This window comes from Molothrus ater, chromosome 13, assembly GCF_012460135.2.
Source record: "Molothrus ater isolate BHLD 08-10-18 breed brown headed cowbird chromosome 13, BPBGC_Mater_1.1, whole genome shotgun sequence".
Classification (NCBI taxonomy): Eukaryota; Metazoa; Chordata; class Aves; order Passeriformes; family Icteridae; genus Molothrus; species Molothrus ater.
In genome coordinates, this window is record NC_050490.2 from 2,444,450 (window position 1) to 2,465,737 (window position 21,288).

Genomic DNA, 21,288 nt, shown 5'->3' on the forward strand with positions numbered 1-21,288 from the left:
AGGGCCGGAGCCTGGCGGGGTCCCGGCCCTTAAAGCGACCGCGGTACAGCCTCTTAAAGGGGCCGCGGCGGGCGAGCTCCGGGTTTCCTCCGCCCCGGGCGGGGCTCAGGCCACGCCGGAGCCACTCGGAGCTCCCGAGGAAAGCAGCCTGGATGTCAACCAGGTCCCCTGCTGGCTCTCTCCCCCAGGCACGGAAACCCCAGCTCCCAGTTTCTCCCAGCCCAAGCCCTGCAGACTCCTTCACCAGATCCCCACCCAGAACCTTAAGCACTTCCCCACCCTCACAGACCTCCCCAACTCCTGCAGCCCTTCATCACCAGATCTCCCCCTACCCCTGCAGATCCCTCATGAACCCCCAAAGGAGCAGCTTAGCCCAGCAGGTGCTTCAGCTTTTCTTTATTGATGAACAGTTGTGCTCTCCACCCCAGGGCCCATCAGAGTGCTGGGTAAGGGGGGGGCTCTGGGGTGGTGGGGGAACATGACTAACACAGGAGACAACGCTGCAAGGGGAGCACGGGAAGCTCTGTGCACGGAGCCAACACCCTTCCCCTGCCCCCATTCCCCAAACAGCCAGCTCAGAAAGGCTGGATCTGCCTTGGATTGGGTCTGGAGAGGCATGTAGCCATTACAGGAGGAGGGAGTAGCAGCTTGCCTCGAGCAAGGAGGGGGTCCAGCAGAACCGTTGACTAAACATCGCCTCTCCCCTTCCCCAAAACCCTGCACCAGAGCCAGGGAAAGGGACATTTCACACTCTGAGGACAGTCACCAGGAAAGAGGAGTCCCAACAGCACGCAGGAACCTCCTACGCTGACTCCAACACACATCAAGGCAGGACTTTTAACTACAGGGAGAGATTTTTAAAAAACTAAACACTTCAAGTATATTTTTTTTAGTGATTTAAGGTCTCTTGCCCCTGCTGCTGCTGCACTGGGTGGTGTTTAGCAACCTACATCCACTCTAGGGACAAGGACAACAGCGCAAGCGATGGCTGGTCTACTGCAAGGGGAGACAGGGCAGTGGGGTGGTGGGAGGGGAGGGGCAGGGGGAGAAGGCCCGGTGGGCGCTCAGGGTACGGGCACCGCACGCATGGTGTTGGTGTAGCCAGAGCCGGGGCGCCAGCCCGTCAGCACGATCACCAGGTCGCCGCTCTTGAAGAACCCTCGAGCTTTGCCTAGGAGAGAAGAGGGAGGCGTCAGAGCCCAGTCCCACCCTGGCTCCTTGCCGTGGGGCAAGTGTTCATCATCCACTCCCCGAGTCACTAAGGCTGCCTGTGCCACAGCAGCTGCGGCTTCAGGAGGGTATCAAAACCCCACCTTCCTGCTGCCCACCCATCTGACACCCTTCGCCTCTGCTATGGGGTTCTTTGCAAGAGAGCTTGAAATTCCACAGCACGTGATTTGGGGGAGTATAGGACAGAGTCAACCCCACTCCAGGCTTCCCTTGTCCCTCAGGATTGCTGAGTGTCACAGGCCTATCACTCACCACCCACCATAAACCCAACCTGGTCTTGTGTAGGAATTTCCTTTACGAAAGCTGTGCCAAACCACCACCCCATTTCCCAACCAGATGAGGTTCTGCTCATGCAACCACTGCCCATTTCCCGTCCGGATCCAGTTACCACACAGGCAGCCAGCCAGTTCCTCCCCATCACCAGTGTCCCCCAAGTATCAACCAGGTGCTCAGGGCCACCACATCCCACCAGAGCCATGTCCCAGGGCAGGGGGAGGGTGCCACTCACCAACATTCATGCCCAGGGCGACGCGCAGGTCCACGTCCTCGGCCCAGGCGTCCAGGGCGGGGTCTTTGCAGAGCACGGGGAAGATGCCGCGGTACAGGTGGGCCTGGCGCGCCGTCTGCTCATTGCGCGTGATGGCGATGATGGGGGCGCGCGGGCGGTACCGCGACACCAGGTGTGCCGACCTGCAGGGACAACAGCCACATTGGGGCTCCACACAGCCACCACAGCCTCCGGAGAGACACCTGGCAACGGCCTGCAGGAGCACAGCAGCCCAAAGTCTGTCTGTCAGCCACCAGGGCTCCCCAAAACCTCTGGGGGGATGTGACCACACTGCACAAAAGCCACTCACCAACCAGCTTAATGCTCTGTTGGACTAGTCAATGAGGCAGACCACCACTGGCTGTCCCCACTGGTGGTGACAATCTCACCTCCAAGTTTAGCAAGTGCCATCAGGGTGTTTTGGTCCCTGAACAAGCCTTTACTTGTCTCCGTTGCTATGTTAGGGTGGCGAGGTGCCATTTATTCTGGCCTCCGCAAGCAGGCCTTGGCATCTCAACAGGGGTCCCTGAACGTTCCCTGTTTTGAGGAGCTCCCGGTTTTCAGGGTAGAAAGAGCCGGCGCCAGCAGCGCTGCCCAAAGCATGCCAAGGAGGAAGCCATCTGCCCCCCAGCCACCTACTGAAGCCAGCAAACAGGCCAGTTCCTCCACACAGAGCTCTGCTCCTGCACCTCATGGGAAGCAAATGCAACAGAGGCCAAAATTTATACTGGGAAGTTGGGCACAAAGTCTTTAAAAAACGCCTTAAAAGAGCAGCAGCACAGCCTGGGCGAGGACTAGACTACAGCTTCTCTTTCTCTGAGCACTGCTGAGGGAGAGAATCTGCAAATGGATACAAACTGCAAGGCTATGGCATCAGCAGCTCCATCTTTTCAACAGACATGCTGGTGTCTCAACTTGCTTTTGCAGCATCATTTAGTCTAGCCAAGCTCAGCAACATTCAGATGCAAAGTTTGCTGCTTAAAGCAGGGGCCAGCAGACTGCTCCAAGCACCCAACCATACGTGCCAGCTCTCAGACAATCCTTCCCACAATGTCCGAGCCGCCTCCCGTGAGTTCCAGGAGATTCAGGTACTCACAAGGGTTAACCTAATCCACAGCTAAAAATATTCAAATATCAGAGTTCAAATCTCTTTAAGAAGGTCAAGTGTAAGGCTGGAACATTTGACCAAGAAACATTAGAAGCATGAGGACATCCAGAACTCGGTGCTTATAGTTCCCTCCTCATCCCTGCAGAAAATAATTTTCCACTCAAAATAATTTTAAGCTGTACATTTTGGTGAAGGTTTCACCGATGGTCTGCATCTTCAGGTATGTGTGCTGCACTACTGTTTTGGTGTGAATCCAGTGTGAGAACTCCTGATTTCCTTCCAGAAAGCAGTCTGAGACTTATGGTCGGACATGCTTTGGGAGCAGGCAGCCCAGGTCCTCTAGATGAAGAGCTGATCCATGAAGCTCCAGCTCCCATTCCACAACTGGAAGAACAAGTCTCTGCTTGGCAGCTGTCACCGTTGCTGGACAGAAATCCCAAACTACATTGTTCCAGCACTCTTCACCTGCAGCCACTGAGCTCATCTGGTGCTTGCCAGATGCCTGTCTGTGCAGAGATTACCTGCAGGCAGGGACAAGGAATCCTGGAAGAGGACATTTCCAACTCTCTCCATTTCCCTGCCTACCAATCACAGGCTGCACAGTCCCTCTTCAGCCCTTAGGCTCAGGCAAGCAGAGGCTGATGACTGCAAAGTCTAGCAAGGGACCAATAATTTGGATGCTACTAGAAAAGGCCAAAGCCTTGATTTAAAAAAAAAAAAAAATAGATTCTGCATCCACTGAACTTCTGCCTCACTGTTACATTGATGATTTCTTGCCAAGAAGTTTGAATTGAAGCTGCAACACTTATTTTCCCTTGGCTCTTCCAGCTGGCGCCGCTGCCACTTGCAGCAGTGAGGGGAGGCTGGGCTCGGAGCTGGTGCCACGCTGGCAGAGGCAGGCCGAGGACTCCGAGCGTAGGGATGTGTGTCCATCTCCCGAGGAACCACCACTGCAGGCACTGCCAGAACCTGACTCCACTGGTCTCTCAAAGCCATGGGATTCTCCTTCCCCCACCCTGTCACACAGCAGGCTTGACCTGGGGGCACCTGTCCCCTCCTACCTTCCAGATTTGGTGAGGACAATAATGGCCCCGCTGCAGCACTTGAAGGACGCTTCCACAGCGCCAACTGCAGCGGCCTCGGTGGGGTCGCAGTTGAGGGGGGTCAGACGACGCAGTTCCTCAAACAACTGCCTGTGAAAGATGGCGGCTTCGGCCTCCCGGGCAATCTACAAGAGCAACACGCGTTCGGAGACAACACTCACGGCAGGCACTCGGGCACGGGGCAGGGCGAGGCGCTCCGGCACAGGGTGCCACATCTGCACTGCCAGCCTGTGGCGCTGGCATTAACCAGCGAGCTCAGGCTAAGCTCACCCCAACAGCACGTCCCTGCAGAGGAACCACTCGATTCCCAAGGGTTGTTTTTCCAATGGTGGCACCTCGCCCTGTCAAGCCCACACTCATGTGACACTCATGCCAACTGCCAGGCACTCTCGCTCTGCTCCTGCCTGCTGGGATCCCTCCCTGGCACAGGGTCAGCTCACATGGCAGCGGTTACACAAGGTTGGCATGGGCAGTGAGCAGCTGGCCAAAGACTGCAGTGTTAGAGTGCAGCGTGTTTAGCCACAGGAAGGGCTGGCCCAAGCCCCCTCTCTGAGCCCTACCTGCCGGACTCAGTCAGGACTAGCAGGGCTGCAGCTAAGCCCTTAAAAGAGGCCTCCACGGCGCCCACCGCCATGGCATCGGCAGGGTCCCTGTTGTTAACATTGAGCCGTAAAATTTCTTCAAACAGCTGGCGATGGAACATTGCGGCCTCAGCCTCGCGGGCGATCTGCAGGCCCGAGTAGGAGGGAAGGAGGAGAACAGAGGAAAGAAAAGAAGGAAAGATATACCACAGGAACGTGAGATCATATTAACTCGCTTAATTGTCATAGTAGTGCATGCAAGAAGGTATTAAGGTGAAGCAGTGAAGCTTTTTGTCTCTCGGGTTTTCACTTTGCCAAATGAAACCAGGCTAAAATTCACCGTACCATGGGACTGGCAGGCCCCAGGCACTGGGCAGGCATTCCAAACATGGTATTCTTGTTGTATTTGGGAGTTCCAGCAGAGCAGGCAAACCTAAATTGCTTTTCAAGGAGCAGAACAAGCCAGCTCAGAGCCAGACCGTGCTTTGTCATGGCTGCTTATGACTTCCCTGAGAGACTCTTATGCCACCTACCTGCCTGCCCATGGTCCTGCTTGCAATTTTGTAAAAGGGAATATCTGGCTTCCTTTCCTAGGCTCCCAACAGCACAGAGTGCTGCTGGAACAGTTTTCATGGAGCCAACATGCAAGTAACACATTTTAAATGTCACTCCTGAAGGTGGGAGACTGTTCTCTCAGTCTTGTTACATTTAGATTAACTTCAGGGTCAATGAAGATTTAGTTTAACTTCAGAGTCAATGAAAATTTGGCTTCCCTTGAGAGCAAATAAAGATTTAGTTTGAGAGCCAACAAAGATTTATTTAAACTTGAGAGTCAATAAAGCTTCACATCCAAATGGGATACCAATTTCCTTTAGGTAACAGGGAAATAAACAGGAACAAGTCTTCCTTATAGGGCTGTCACAGATGTTGGGACAGTTTGTACAGTGCCAGATATGGAGAGATGAGAGGGACAGAGGCACAACTAAAGGCTTTGTGTTCTGGCTGAGCACTGGCAACAGGTTCAGCAACCTGTTCATCCCAGAATCCTGGGAATCATCATGTCTAATCATCTTGGAAAGCCTGACAACCTGATAAAGAAGGCTTGCAGAGACTAGAAAAGCATGCAAAGGTTCATGATCTTCTCAAGGACAACTTCACCCAGTTACTCCACAAAGTGAACAGCTGCTACACAAAGCATGACAAGTTCGTGTTGAATTGGAGACTGATGGGCCATCACAGTGAAAGCTTTGGAGTTAGAAAAATCAGAATTTTGCTACTCTAGTGTTAATGAATTATTTTATGTGATGCTGGGAATCATCCCTTCCACAGTTATCAGTTTAAGCCAAAGTAGTTAAGTATCTTAGGTCTAAAAATAACAGGACACAGGCAGCAGGCCAGAAAAGCAGGCCAGTGCCAACTTGTCCTAAAGCATATTGTTACTGCTGGATTTAGATAAAAGGGGAGTATTTGCATCACAACACTTACTCCAAATGCAGGAGCTGCAAGTCTGGCAGTTTATTTTCAGCTCCTGCACAAATGCAGCAGGTCCATGTAACACAGAGAGCAGATCTGATTTTAGAGGGAAGTCTGCACTCCCCATGTGTAATGGAATGTGGGAATACAGGTGTCTGCTTTGACAGCAGCTGCAGAGGGGCACAGCAACCCCTAACTTCACCCCACAGCTGGATCTGCTCAGACAGGAATAGCTATAGAGGGTTTCCAGTTGGTGCACGGATGGAGATACCAGGGAGGTGGGAGAAGGGAAAATGGAGAGGCTGTTTAAACCTTGGTCCCATCAGGCAGCATATCATGGCTAGGCTGGGCTTTGAAGTGTGGATCCTGGAGTGGAATGGGAAGCATGCCCACTCCCACCTACAGCAATCAGCCTGCCCAGTATTTGGAAGTTTGCTACTGCCCACTTCAGATGGTAACATCCACCTGCTCCAGCCATGCTGCAGATCCCCAGACCATGGTTACTCAGACATTGTTGCTGGGCTTGACTAACAAGAACTGAATTAGCTCAGAGGAAAGATCTTCACTATACTGGCATGTGCTCCTACCATAAGAGTTGGGACCTTGCTGCCTGGAACATCTCGCACTTAGTCAATCTGTATTTCAATTTCTGCACAGTGTTAAAGCCTTCAGTGCTTCTCCAGGAGCCCTGGTGGAATGAACACCATGCCCAGGTCTGTAGGAAGAGGGAAGCACATGCAACAGATCCTCAAATCAAGCTACAGGTACAATAGAGCCTGCCCAGACCAAAGAATTAATGCCAGGATGGAAACCCAGGTGGAAGGTTTGCTGCAGCAAGTTCCCAAGTCTCGGTAGGCAGTTGATCCTTGTGATTTAGGGGTTGGAAAAGGAGGGAGAAGCTTTAAGGTGCACTAGTATTGGTTAGTGAAGTTAGTATTTGGCCTGTAAAGGAGCACCACTGCCCACTGATTGTAAGCTGTATTTTGCATTTGCCTCATGCAGAAAAACACCACTCCATACTGAGGTAAAAGATGTTTAGGTAACACACTGCAAACCAACACTGGCTGAGTTGAATAACCTATAGAAGCTGAATTACAAATAAAACTGGTGAGAGTTAGAACTTGTGATGTGATTCACATTGTGTTGTGATTCACAGCACTGGTAACTGGGGAGCAGCAATGCCCACACAGGTACTTGACATGAGGCTTTTATCAGCTGAAACACGAACTTGAAGCAGAGCAGAGGTTTCTGGCAGTTCAGGCATGTAAAAATATGGTGCTGTCAGTACTCATGCAACAAACCCCCCCAACCCCCAGCACACAGCAGGTGCTGAATGCAACAGTGCTGTAAATCACCCTCAGGAGCCTCCCCACCCCCTCCCATGCAGGACTCAGCAAAAACCTTTTATTATCTATAGTTAAACTGCTTAAAGCAGCTCCTTGACCCTGCAGAAGTTTAAGGCATTTAATATGCCACTGCAATAGGACATTGGACGAAATTTCTATTGAGGTAAAGGCAAAAAGAAATTTAAAGTTTTATATCTCAGCACTACAGAGCAGCTCTCAGCTCTGCTTGGCAAGTTTGGAGCACACAAAGTGAGATTCCGAGCCCTCAGAACCACGTTTGTTCAAAAAAAAAAATCACCCACAGCAGAGTGCAAGACAAAAAATGGCAATTTTAGGCAGCCATTTCAGCCTTAGAGTGGCCAGCTGAGGTGGCCAAGAGCAAGGTGGTGTCCCTGTCCCCAGCAGGGCAGGGCAGGCAGTACTCACAGCGTGCTGCATGCGCACAGCCTCCAGGGGATAGTCTCCCTTGGCTGTTTCCCCGGACAGCATGATGCAGTCCGCGCCGTCCAGGACGGCGTTGGCCACGTCGCTGCCCTCAGCACGGGTCGGGCGAGGCTTCTTGATCATGCTCTCCAGCATCTGGGAGAGAACAAACCCACAGGCATCAACACACTGCCACAGGAAGGGGCTGCACTTCAGTACTCCTTATGGCTTGGGTACAAAGTGGGATGCAGCCTCAGGAATCCAGGAGTTCTCCAGGGGTATGGAACAGAAAGAGAGTCTGGTCCCTAAACCAGCTTTGTTCTCCATCAGTAAGGAAAACAATCCATTCCATTTTATACCCATTCCACATTTACTCCTTTTCCAGGCAGATTTAAGCCACACAACATCCCAGACAAAATACTCCAACCTTCCACTTCAACTTCTCAGCACAAAGCTTGGTCCAAGGAACTCTAAGCTCTCTAGAGCAGTGTGGCATTAGATGCATTTATGGAAAGCTCAAATCCAGTCATACATTCTCAAATTTGGGGATTATATCATCCAGAAATCATAATGAGCAGGATCTGCACCAGTGAAGTCACTTTCCCCCAACACAGGAGTTCAAATGCTTTAGACAACACGTACAGGGCAGTAAAATCAGAACAGTTAACTCCACCAGCTTTCTAAGCATCCCCACTTGAAAGAGTGGAAAACAGGACAGCTTTCCATGAGGTGAGCACTTCCTAATCCCTTTCCACACCCCATTTCTGGCCAGCTCTCCTGTCTTCCTCAGGTGCTGAGCTTCCCCCCAGCTGGAGCTCACCACTTGTTTAAACACTGTTTGCTTCACCCATAGGACATTGCCTGAGGTTGTGTTTCAGCTGTATTTCTGTAGCAATACAGGAAAAAGGAGCACATGCCACTGTAAATCCAGAACCTTTTTTACTGATTACTGTCTAAAGAAGTCTTCACTTCCACAGCCGTGTGCAGAGCAAGGACAGCTAGGAAACCAGTCCTCCCAGTGCTCAAGGACTGTGCAAATGATCCCTATTCACTCCCAGAAAAAGGAGAAGGATCCTTTACTCAGTTCCTTCTGAAGCTGCAGTGCGGGTACATTTTCTAAAATACTTGGGAACCCCAGGAAACCCCTGCCAGGCAGGGATGAGTTGCCACAAGATGCCAAGGAAAAGCATGTGCCATTCTTCCCAGGAATTTGCAAGGTCAGCCCCAAAGGCTCATTACCACGTGATGTTTTGAGGCATATAACCTTTGGCAAGCGGTCCCATAATCTAACTGGGAAAAGATCCCAAAGACAGCAATGCCTAAAAATATGAGCTTTTCAGCTATGAGCAAAACTTCTCTACATCTCACTCTTTAATCAATGCCATCAACCCATGGCTGCCCCAACATTCCCTCCTGGGTAGACTCTGGCAGTGAGGAGCCAAAGGTGGTGTTTCCAGTACCTGAGTGGCACAGATGATGGGTTTGCCAGCCCTGTTGCAGCGCCCAATCATCATCTTCTGGGCGAGGAAGACTTTTTCAGCTGGGATCTCGATTCCCAGGTCACCGCGGGCCACCATAATGCCATCACTGGCCTCCATGATCTCATCAAACCTGACAGTGAGAGAAGAGCTGTGTTACCCCATTTGTTCTGCAAAGCACCTTCCCATCTGTCTGTCCTCCTCTGAAAGGAGCACTCACGCTTTTCATGGTCTGTTTGAGTTCTTGCAATGCCAAGGAAGGAGGAAGAAAACCAGAAGCAAGGCACAGCACATATTCAGTGCTACACAAAGCTGCCTGAAGCTACAAAAAGGGAGTGTGAGTTGCTTTATTTCAGCGTGACAAACCCAAAGCATCCCCCGCACAAAGCTCACCTGCGCACACCCTCGTGGTTCTCGATCTTGCTGATGATCTTGATGTTCTTCCCTTTCTCCCCCAGCACCTTCCTGACAGCGTGGACATCAGCAGCCTTGCGGATGAAGGAAGCAAACACCATATCCACGTTCTGCTCCACACCGAATTTTAGGTCCTGAATGTCCTTTTCAGAGACGGCGGGCAGGTCGACGGCAGCGCCGGGCAGGTTCACGCCCTTCTTGCTGCCGAGCATGCCGCCGTTCTCAACCTCTGTCATGACATAGTCCTTCCCTGAAACACAGGTTCCCATGGTCAGTGTTTACAGGACAGCTCCTGCTACCAACAGCTCCCACACCACCTCCCTGCCTGGGAACTGCACTGTCAACAGCGGCACACGCGATAAAAAGCACATCCCATCTCTTCAGAGCACTTCTGTACCACACAGGCTGGCAGTTCATCCTTGGGAACACAATAGATTGGTGTAAAACAACTTCTAGGCTGTTCCTGGATAAGATAGCAGCTGTTCACTGTAGGAGGTTGGGATTGCCTCCCCCAAGAAAAGCTCGCAGGCTGCAATTTTGCACACAGAGCCCTGCAACACCAAAGCCTCACCTCCCACTCCCTACATGCTCACAGATTGAGAGGCTTGAGGCTACAGCAGTTTAGGCAGCATTATAAAGGGAGTATTATGGAAGTAAACTTGCCTCTACATTACCAGTTAAAACTAGTTCTGTCTCTTAACTACAAAACCCAGAGTCTGTGCTGTAAAACTAGTTAAAGCTTTCATTAAGAACATGAATTAGCCTGGCTGATCACAAATAGTGGTATGGCCCTACCACACACTCCCTTTGAAGATGGGGTTTTGATGCCAGCCCAGTGAAACCCAACTGAAGTTAAATTTTGGAAAGTTCCTACACTTTCCAAAGAAAGTGTATCCTGAGATAGAGAAATTTAGCTCGAAGTCTCACTAAACCATCAAGAACCATGTTCTCCTTTCTACAGCTGCAATCTATGAAACAGTTACTGGAGGGAAACCACAAGTATGTCCTGAGGAACACACAAGCAGGCAGAGCTAAAATGGCTGTTACCCACCTTTCTCTTTAACCACCAAAGAAATCAGACCATCATCCACATAGACTTTGCTGCCAACTTCTACAACTTTGATGAGATTCTTGTAGTCCACCCAGAGCGTGTTCTCATCACAGTTCTCCATGAAGGCATCGTCCAGGGTCACTTTGAGCTGTGCGCCCTTCTTCAGCTCCACTTCTGCTGTGCCACTCTGTGTGACAACAAAACCAGTAAAAACCAGTACACCACCACCTCGCAGCCCACAGCAATCTGTCAGAACTTTTGGGAGGTGGTTTGTTACCTCATTTCCTACAATATTTTTTTGTTTGGAAATGGCCACAGGTTTAACACAGTATCGAGTCTGTGTGGTGAAAAAAGTGTGATAAAAAAAAGCAACTTACTCCCTTAATGAGGCCAGTTCTGATTTCAGGTCCCTTGGTGTCCAGTGCAATGGCCACAGGTCTGTAGGTGATGGGATCAGAGGCAAAGCTCTCTGTGGCTTCTCGCACGTTCTTGATTGTGCCCTCATGATACTGGCAAGAAAAGAAAAAAGATGGAAATGTTAAAGCTGGTTCTACTTGGCTGCTTACAGAAAAGATCCCAGTATATCCCAGAGGCTGCTCAAGCTGACTGCTCTGCTCCCAGTCTCAGTTCTACCTTCAAAATTTAACCCAGACAAAGCTTCCTGTAATAGTGCAAGGATACAAGAGCCTTCCTGCCATGAAGGAGTCTGGAAGTTATCTGGTGTGCCCTCAGCTCTAATTCCAGAAGGACAACCCAAGGAGACAGTCCCAAGGTCTGGCTGAGGTGATTTTTTATGAGACACACATCTGCCAATCAAAGGTGGCTCACCAACCAAGAGACCTTTAGGAGAAACTTTTCCAAAAGCTTACCTGAACACCTGCCTATTCAACACAGCAGAACATTCACAGCACCAGCAGCTGGGTAACTGTGTGAACTCAAAGAGACCTGATGGCAGAAGAATGTCACAGTGCCACACATGGCTGTGCTCCTCCTCCCATCAGAGCAAGGGAAGATGCCTCTCCACACTGCTAGCTCCCACACACACTTCCAGCCTGACCCACTATCAGTCCTGCAGGTGGACAGGCTTTTCACTCTTTGGCCTGAATTCCCACAGATAAAGGACTTGCTAAAATAAGGTTATCCATGTAAATATTTACAGTTTATTTCCGGAGTCAAAGCAAACACAGACAGCTAAATAGTCCAGCACCACACACCTGGCTTCCAAACCTTGTTTGGGAGAGCATTTTGCTAAATGCTGCCAGTTTTTAGATAGTTTTGTGACAAAACCCATGCCAGCTCCCTCAAATGTGGTACAGATGGCCAAGAGATCAATTTACTTTCCTTGTTTAAAGAGCATTAAGAGATAACCTCAACTACTTACAACTAGTAAGAGTTGTGTAACACTTGACAGAGTCTAGCAGATAACACATACCCTTTCCTCTCTGTGGCACATGAACTGATGGAGGTTGACCTGAGTCACCCCAAACACTCGTTTCCCTCGTGTCACTCACTCACCCCAACACGAGCCCTCCACACTGACTTCAATATCTCAGGGATGATAAGCCAGCACCAGGAAGGTTGGACTGGAAAAAGCCATGCTGAAGTTCACATGTGTGCCCTTAGCCAGAAATACCTAACAGCTGATAACTCTTTATAGCAGGAAAATGAGTCAGTTTATTGACAGTGTGCAATCTGGGATTGAGTCGGCCTTGACCCTTCCAGGGACAGCAGCTGGGGTGGATGCAGCACAAAAAGCATGCCCTGACAGTGCCACAACACTTATCTGAACCTAATTATCTGATATTTCCATTTTAGTGTGATACCAAGGACTAACTGGCTCCTAGGAGTCTGACTTTCTGAAGAGTTACACATGCAGAACAGGAATGCAGGCAGAACTGGAGGTAAAAGCCATTTTTAGTCTATGTAAAGGGGAGCCAAGTGGGTGCCAAAGCACCTCTTGTAAAGCTCAAGCCCTGGTAAATGCTTTGGGGTGGACACAAAAACTGAAGCACCTGTGACAGATGGAAGCTCTTTGGGCCTTCACTGGAAATGAGGGCATTTTGGAGGAGCCAGGAGGGGACACAAGCTCAGGACTGGCTATGCCTGATGGTCACACTCTGCAGGTGACAGCCACCCCAGAGCCTGCAGTCGGCTTTGTTGGTGTGAAATGTGTGATTAGACCTCACACAACGCAGGAAAACCTCAGCCAAGTTTACAGAATGCAGCAACTGGGCAATAACGGTGTCAGAATTCCCAGTTTCAGCCTGGCCACCAAGTCCCTGATCTGTCACCTGGCCCAAGAGCCACCCAGGTGCAAGGATTTGCCTCCTGGGATGCAGTTACTCCACATTATTCTTTCTCCAGGCTGATTTCCCAACTGCAAGACATGCACTGACACTATCCCAGTGTGGTTAGTCAAGGTCTGATGGTTGCCCACAGTTAAGTATCAGCCCTTTTGATCCTGACACTGCCCTGTGCTCATTAAAGGCTACCCGGGTGAGAGGCCAAGCTGTTGCATACCACAAGGCTCATGGGTCACTAAGTAAAGCCACCTACAGCTGCTACTGGGTGACATTTTGAAAGTTGGAAAGCAGCCAGGGTCAAAAAAAACCCCAAAAAACCTCAGCAGAATGGGATCCTCAGCTCCTCCAGTATCACTGAGGGTGTCAGCTATTTATAGCAATAAGGGCTTGACTGTCAAGGAGTGTTGATTTCTTCTGACCTTATTTTTTTGAGCTCACCACACCATGTCCCAAGCTCCACGGTGGGACCTTCCAGAGTGCCAGGAATGCATCTGGAGCAGCTGGTGAGCCAGAAAACCTAGGGGCCCATTCTTCCCACTGAGCACAGTAATTACCTCAAAATCACCAATAACAGATGCCTTTTGATCAGGGTCATTCACGGATCACCTGCTTGCAAAATCCCCAGCAATGCAACAAAAAGTGAGATTAACTGATAGTGTGACCTCCTGCAGAGGTGAAAACAGGGAGAGGTCTTCTCAGCTTCTGCTCTCACCGGGAAGCAGCAGCTTTGGGAACAGCAGGATATGAGGAAGAACTGAAGGATTTCATGGCAAGCCGTTGGCACACAGTGTCAAGTATCAGTTACCTGGCACCCCACTACAGGGCAGGGCGTGGAATTGAATTGCTTTCAAAATGGCTCACAAAATACACTTCAATGTTATCAACAGTGACGCAGGCTCAGTGTGTACAACCAGCATGCCTTCCCCAAAAGCAGCTATTGGACCTTGCCACAGCAGGGATGGTCTGGATGAAGCTGGATTTCCCTCCTCCCTAAGGACAGGCTCAGCAGACACACAGGGCTGTAGCAGCTCAGACCACACCCTTACCTCATGGGTGCCGTGAGAGAAGTTGAGGCGGGCAACGTTCATTCCAGCTTTAATCATTTCCTTCAGCTTGTCCACAGAGCGGGAGGCCGGGCCTAGGAGGAAGAAACAGTTTGAACATTAACTTTAGAAAAATAATGAGGTAACCCACACAGACCAGGCTGTTTCATGTGGAAGAGAAAAGGTAAATGGATACAGCATTGCTCAGCGCTGCAGCAGCAAATATTGTTTTAACTTGCCCACGGAGTGCAGCAGAACCCAAGCGATTCCCATTTCCCTGGATACTGGATTCACTCCCAGCAGTAACACAGGTTAGGCAAACATGGGAAAGTCATGTTCCTTCACCACACAAGATCAGCCCTGGCAAGGGATGAAAGTCAGATCCTTCTCACAATTTCCCTCCTAAGTTTCACCAAGGTGTGGGCTCCTAGCTGCAATTCTCTCCTGTCTAGGAATAGCCTACCAATGGTACAGATGATGCCGGTGTTCCTGGCGATGGTTGGCTCCGAGTCGATGTCCAGGCGGCACATGTGCTCCAGGAAGGTGTCTGCCATGGCAGCATGCAGCTGCTGGGTCTGGATGGCCCCTGCATCATGGTGCTTCGACATGGTTGCTAGATTCCTGTGTCTGGAAGGGAAGAAAGAGGTGCCAGGTTTGGGAATTACCCACCCCAAACTGCCCATCAAGCAGAGACACCAAGACAACAATGTGATGAATATGGAGGTAACAAGAAAGCTGCTACTGGGTCAAACTATCTTTATATTCCTATTTGAGAATCCTAACAGGCAAGGCACATTTCTATTTCCATGTCATCCCCCACATGGACCGCCCAAAGCTCACCTGCCTTCTATGCAGATGTTCCCTTCATAGCTTCTCTTCATTGCCAGTCTTCCCTTGGAGCTACACAACGCAACAAAATTCAAGCACTTGAGTGCACAGACAGGCAGAGGTTCTGCCTCCTCCCTCCCAGCTCTCCACTCATTTCTCCAACAGGCCTCAACTGCACATCCCATCCCACACGGGACCGGAGCAGCTCGGCACTGGCGTGACTGCAGCACGCCCAGACATGGGCAACCTTCTGCCCAGGAGCACCTAATCACAGCAAAGTCCACATAAGCCTAAACCCCATCCTCTAAGCCTGGACAAGCAAGCAGACTTGAGTTGATTGAATGCAACACTTTGGCAGAGAACACATAAAAGACTGAAGATTTAAGACACTCCAAGTCCCTCTTTGACTGAAGATGCTGCAGGTCTCCCCCATGTCCTGCACTCCCCTTCACCTACAGCACCAAAATTTATCATGAGGTTTAAAACTGCTCGTATTTTTCAACATATGGATTAAAAAACCTCTCTGAACTCAGGCTGTTTGCCCCCTCTGGACTAGAGAGTTTCCACAACAGCAGGACCAGCCTATTCTTTGGGAACCAACCTATCCTTCGAAGAGGAAGCTGAGCTGAAGCTGAACAGTCCACTGGGATGGGAGAACATTCATTTCACAGCAGTGCTGGTGCCTCAGGCATTTCTAATTGCAATAATTTTGTTCTCAAGCAGTCGTGGCAGCTCAAAGCTTTGTCTCTTGGACCTGCCCAGGCTAAAATCTCAGCACTACAAAAGCCTCTGGTAAAAGAGTGATGCAAGGTGGTGGCTACTGGCATGGGTAGATCACTCGTTTTGTCTTTCAAGATTGGTTTAGCTTCAAACATTGTGTTCTGGGCACACAGGTGAGACTCAGAGCAGACATGAGCAGCCTTCATGTCCAAGATGTGCTTACAGAAACACGGGGGTTTCTGTAAAAGCTGGGACAGAGCAGGAATAGAGCTGGCCTTTTGTTCTGCCTGCCCCAGGCAGACAAAGGCCACCAATCAAACACAGAATGGTGTGAGGGGCACACACCAGCCAGCTCAGCATATCCAGCTTTGACACAGAGGCACCAATAACCCCACAACCCCTGGCAGAGCTGGGAGCACTGAGCACAGTGAAGGGCAGAGCGAGCCCTGCCAGCCTGCTCCTGATGCTCCTCCCCTGCTCCGCAGCCCTTCCTCACGTACGTGCAGATCCTCTCGCAGGCAGCCCTGACTCACCCTCGCCGCGCTGCCATGCGCCACACAGCATCCAGGCCAGCAAAAACCATAATTTGACCTGGCAAAGCTTTTTTTCCCTCAGCCCTGCCAAAAGCTGCTGATTCACTGGAGTCACTACAAGAAGGTCTGCCCACATAAAAAGCCCAACGAAGTCTCATTATTATAGGAAAACCCTCTGGTCAGTTCTAAAACATTGTGTTTCAGCCCTCTAACACTTGCTGTTTCACCCTCCGACACCTGCAGCAGTGTCAGGTTCCTTAGATGCCAAAAAAAACAAGCTTTTACTGGGAAATCACCTCCACGCACAGGCAATCAGGTTTGCACAGCTTCTAGGAACAAGAGGAATACTGAACAAGGGATCCCAACACGGAAACTGCAGCCAGAGCACAGTTTGGAAGTTTATAAAAAATAGTCAAGTGAATGCTCCCTGCCTCATGGAAATCCCCCACCCACTCATGTCATTTGCAAATATAACTTTAACACCCTTGAAGTCTTTATAAAGAGAAAGGAAAAGTTCACTTCCCAGCCTGTATCCTCTTCACAAGATTTTCCAGCAGGTTCAGAGGGCTCAGAAAAATTAACTGCAGACAGAGTGACCTTGTCCAGGGGCGAGAGCAGAGACGCAGGAGCCAGAAAATATCCCAAGCACCCATCTGTCCACAGCACCATGCCCACGACCACCAGGAGTCTTTTCAATACTCCCTTCTGCCTTCCACCACTGTGCATTTACAAAGCATCAACTGAGTTTTACTGGAATGACCAGTCTCATATTTATAACAGGAATGTCTGGCATTTCCCACTACTCCGCTTTTTTTAACATCAAACAGAGGAGCAAGGACTTTAAGGACACCAGAAAACACAGAGCACTCAGTCTGGGCAGATTGAGGAAGAGGGGGTGAGCAATACCCTACAATGCCTGAATGTTTCCAGCACTGAATAAACCTGAATTCATTCCTCAAGGAGTAACGATTAAATCCCCAAATTTATTACTTGGCCTGCCCATGCTTCAGGCAGGGTGTCACAGTGATCTCTGGTATCTCCACAGCTCCAGAATATTCCAGACTGAGCCATCTGAGGTCGGGACTGGTTTTTACTGTAGCCAGGTGAGTAACTCCAGCCAGCCCAGCCCATCCCATGGGTCAGATGAGAGAAAGCCTGAAATCACAGTCACTCTGGATATGCCCCCTGGGGATGGAGAAAGGAGAGGGAGCAGCAATCCCCGCCCAGGCAATCCCCACCCAGGGCCAAGTCTTTGCTGTTACTGGTGACAAAGGGAAGTAGAAACTGCAGCAGGGGCTGTCCCCAGGCCACAGCCAGAGCTGTGTCACTGCCTGCAGGAGCTCCAGCCAGGAGGCTCCCAGGGGGCGATGATTCGGGATTTACTAGTCAGCCTCACTTACACAACCTCACGGATGCTGCAGAACAAGGCTGCTCATGCCCAGTGACCCTGCCCAGAGGCAGAAATGGTTTGAGTTAGTGCTCAGGGCAGGGTTATGAAACCAGGCAGGCCTTCAGATTCCCAAAAGACGCCTAGAAAAACATCAGCTTTGCTCATTCCAGAAGCTGAAGGCACTCAACAACAGAGAAATGCAGCTCTGCAGAGCAGCAGGTTTTTACCCTGGCCTGGCATCCCCTCTCCCAGGGACAGCACATTCCTGCCAGGCAGCTGGTGCTGGAGGTGGTGTCTCGTCGTTACATAAGGACAAAATGGCCACCCCAAAATTCCACCCCTTTTCTGCAAGCCTGGATGGAACCCAGGAGCCAGCACCTGCTCCTGGCTGGCCGATGCTCTCCCCAGCATTGAGCTGCGGATCCACGGGAGGAGAGACCCACAACGGAGACGCCTCTCCAGCTTTTCGGCTAAGGGGAACAGGAAGATCAGGCTGGGTCTGGCACCTTCCCCGTGTGCTGCTGGCTCAGCTGAGCTGCCCTCCCTGGAAAGCTTAACTAAAAAAAATAAGAGGAGGTGGCAAGCATCGGATGTTTGGTGACGAGAAAGACTTATCTGATCTCGAGGGTATTTGTAGGACACACCTACAGGCTTAACCTTGCAGAGGACAAGGAGCCCTTCAGCTTGGCAAAAAGCACCTGGCTGCCTTGAGGCAAGCTGTAAAAACCTGCTTCACAGGTTAAAATAAAGCTTGGGGGTTTTCACATTGAACTAGGCAGCAATGTAGACCACTGACTGCACTGCATCCCCTTTCCAGGATGGAGATCGCTGCACGTGGCAGCGCCCCGGTACTGCAGCCCCATTCCCTACGTGCCATCCATCACCACCCGCTGCGGCTCCATCTTCCCCCGGGAGAACAACGGCCGGGAGGGAGATAAAGGACAGAGCACGTGCTCCAGCCAGCCTGGGAAACCTCTTATTCCCTTTAAATTAAATTATCAACTTGTTGGGTGGAAAGGGAATTAAGGCCGGCGGTGGATCACTACGGCTAACAGCAATAAATAAATAAAGGTTTTAATAACAGCTTTAGATATATAAAACAGTACGTAATTTAAAAAAATAATAAAAAAAAAATAAAACCACCGCAGGCTGCTGCAGACTCTCCAAGCTCTTTATCTAGTGCAAGTGAAGTTTCTCAGAAGGGTTTCACAGGCAGAAGTCCCCGGTTCAAGCACGTGGCTCACAGCAGCGCTTCCTGCCTAGCACAAAAACCTTCTGCATAATCCGGTGATGGGCTGGAAACCTGCTGGCACCAGTACAGACCATTAACCCATCGAACGCCTTGTTATTGGCCAGAATTCTGCTCCATAAGCAGGCATAAAATTACACTCTTTAGTGGGTTTTATGGTTGGTTTTTTTTTTTTTGTTTGGTTTTTTAATTAAGCACTTCGAATTGCACAAGTTCCTGGACGTGTCTGAGTAACCAAAAATTTGTCATTGCACCTTTGAGCCAAGGCAACTCACGATGAGCAGCAGGAAATTTAACAGTTTAACGTGACAAAAACCTTCACAAAACACTGATTTTTTTTTTGTTAACCTGGGCCTCTCTGATACCGAACTGCCTTGTCAGAACAAAAGCACGTTTTCAGAGATTGCCGTCTACTTTTAGTAGTCTGAGGAGACAGTCGGGAGGTTGCCATTGTCCGCCGACAAAAGCGCTATTCATGCCTTGGTAGCTCTGCAAAGGGGGTTTAAACACGTTTGAAAGGTTTTCACAGTTGAGAAAAACTATCTAAATCAATTGGATGTGTTTAAGCCGGCACAATTACGGGAGAAGATAAATTCAGAAGGGGCCTTCTCTTCTCGGGGGGGCCGGGAAGAGGCTGCAGCATCAGTGGTGGGTGCAGTGAGCCGGGCGCTGATTTAAGCTGATGCCCTTTGGGGAACTGCCGGCTCTTACGTGAGTGCGGGCACGGGGGGGGGAGGCGGCCCAGCGCCTCACTCCGTCTGCCTCTGACTCAGCCTCGCAGCAGCTCCTCCCGCACTGCCCGGCCCGGGCGGCAGCCGCAGCGGCGCCCTGCGCTCCGTTTAACGGCACGGCCGCCGGGCCCCCGCGGGGCTCCCCGCTCCTGCGTGCCCCACTTCATTCACCCGAGCCCTCGCACCCCAGACCGGACCCCCGCCGCCGCCCTCCCCGTGCGCGGAGCGGCCGTTTCCCGGTGTGGACCATGGGGAGATGCTTGGAGCGGGCGTTCCCCGGCGCGGGATCGGAAGGGATGCTCGGAGCGGGCGCTCCCCAGTGCCGGGTCGCGGGGGGATGCTCGGAAAGGGCGTTTCCCGGTGCGGGATCTCGGGGGGATGCTCGAGGAGGCAGAGATGGGGACGCGGGGCTGGGGCTGCCGGCAGCCACGTGCTGGGCGCCGCGAGCCCCCCGCGCGCCCCCTCTTCAACCGTCCCGTAGGGCGCGCGCCCCCTCCCCTCAACCGCCGCCCGGTGGGACCTTCTCCCGGCGGCGGAAATATGGGCATAACGGCGGTACCGGCGCGACCGGCCCCACCGCTCGCAGCCCCTCAGGGCGCCGTTACCTACCGCCGTTGAGTCACGTCGCTACCACGTCCTTTCACTCTGAGCGCCGCCGCCGCTCTGAGCACCGCCCCCACATGCTCCGTCAAAGTAATCCCGGCTGGTCGAAGCACCGCCCCCCTCATATCCCTCCGCCGGCCGCCCTGCCGGGGCCGGAGCCCGCTCGGCAAGGGCGGGGCGCCGGAGCTACTTTCAGGAGCGGACGCACAAACCAGCAGGGGGAGGCTCTGAGTCACAGCACGCGCTCGGCCGGCCAATGAGGAGGCGGCGCAGCCGCCGCGTGCGAGGACAGAGAGTGCTCGCCGCCTTAAAGGGGCCGCGGCCCCCAACTCACACCGACAGCCCCTACTCGCACTGACACCCCCAACTCACACCGAGCCCCCCCCCAACTCACACCGAGCCCTCCACACCGAACCTCTCAACTCACACTGACACCCCCAACCTACATCGAGCCTCCAGCTCACACCTCAGGAGTCCCTCACTCTGCAGGGGGCAGCGGCTCTCTGTGTTTTGGGGTGCTTCGGAAGCTCCTGAGACTTCCCAATGGGGACACTGGGGACCAGTGTGGAATTTCTGTGTGCGGCTACAAGGACACAGTACTGGGGACACTAGACTGGAGATGTTGGTGGCATGGTGCTGATCTAAAGAGCTGGAGCAGAGGCTAGACAGAGTTAAGAGGAATAAAGTGGATATTTATTGAAGTGCCTTCAAAGGCCACACCCTGGCAATACCTGAGCCACAGTCGTGGCTCTGTCTGGACGGCTCCAAGATGGAAGCAAAGGAGGGATTGGTCATGAGATCTCACATTTTTATAAGTTTTAGTCCTTTTGTATATAGGAGTTAACTATCTAGTTAATAGCTTCAAATTATGAAGTTTCATCCTCCTTGGTTGCTTGCCCACCCTCCTCTTTTCACAATGTGTGTGCTTTGGGCCTGAAGTTTGAAGAGATTGTCCTTGAGTCTCCAGCTATAACAGGATTGTTTTGTCTCCACTACCGTGAAAAGATCCTAGGAATACTTAATATAAAAAATACTTAATAAAAAAAAAAAAAAGCTAAAGTTGCACACCAACGCAGAACAGTAAAACTTAAAACCTAAGGAATTAGTGCTGGGGGTGCTAAGGACACTGTGCTG

The 21,288-nt window shown here is 51.2% G+C and overlaps 1 protein-coding gene across 3 annotated transcripts; it reads right to left on the reverse strand.

The window, feature by feature from the left end:
* Window positions 1–379: 379 nt before the first annotated feature.
* Window positions 380–20,265, reverse strand: PKM (pyruvate kinase M1/2). 3 transcript variants are annotated; one of them, XM_036389910.2, is made up of 11 exons: window positions 20,161–20,265; window positions 14,564–14,727; window positions 14,104–14,195; window positions 11,132–11,263; window positions 10,755–10,941; window positions 9,683–9,953; window positions 9,272–9,422; window positions 7,815–7,967; window positions 4,549–4,715; window positions 1,739–1,920; window positions 380–1,171 (listed from the first exon to the last, which is right to left on the reverse strand). In XM_036389910.2, the coding sequence occupies exons 2-11, from the start codon at window positions 14,706–14,708 to the stop codon at window positions 1,065–1,067; spliced, it is 1,587 nt and encodes a 528-aa protein (XP_036245803.1). In that variant the 5' UTR covers window positions 14,709–14,727; window positions 20,161–20,265; the 3' UTR covers window positions 380–1,064. The 3 variants fall into 3 exon arrangements, with proteins under 3 accessions (XP_036245803.1, XP_036245801.2, XP_036245802.2); XM_036389908.2 differs by lacking the exon at window positions 20,161–20,265 and adding an exon at window positions 14,941–14,979; XM_036389909.2 differs by lacking the exons at window positions 4,549–4,715; window positions 20,161–20,265 and adding exons at window positions 3,947–4,113; window positions 14,941–14,965.
* Window positions 20,266–21,288: the final 1,023 nt, after the last annotated feature.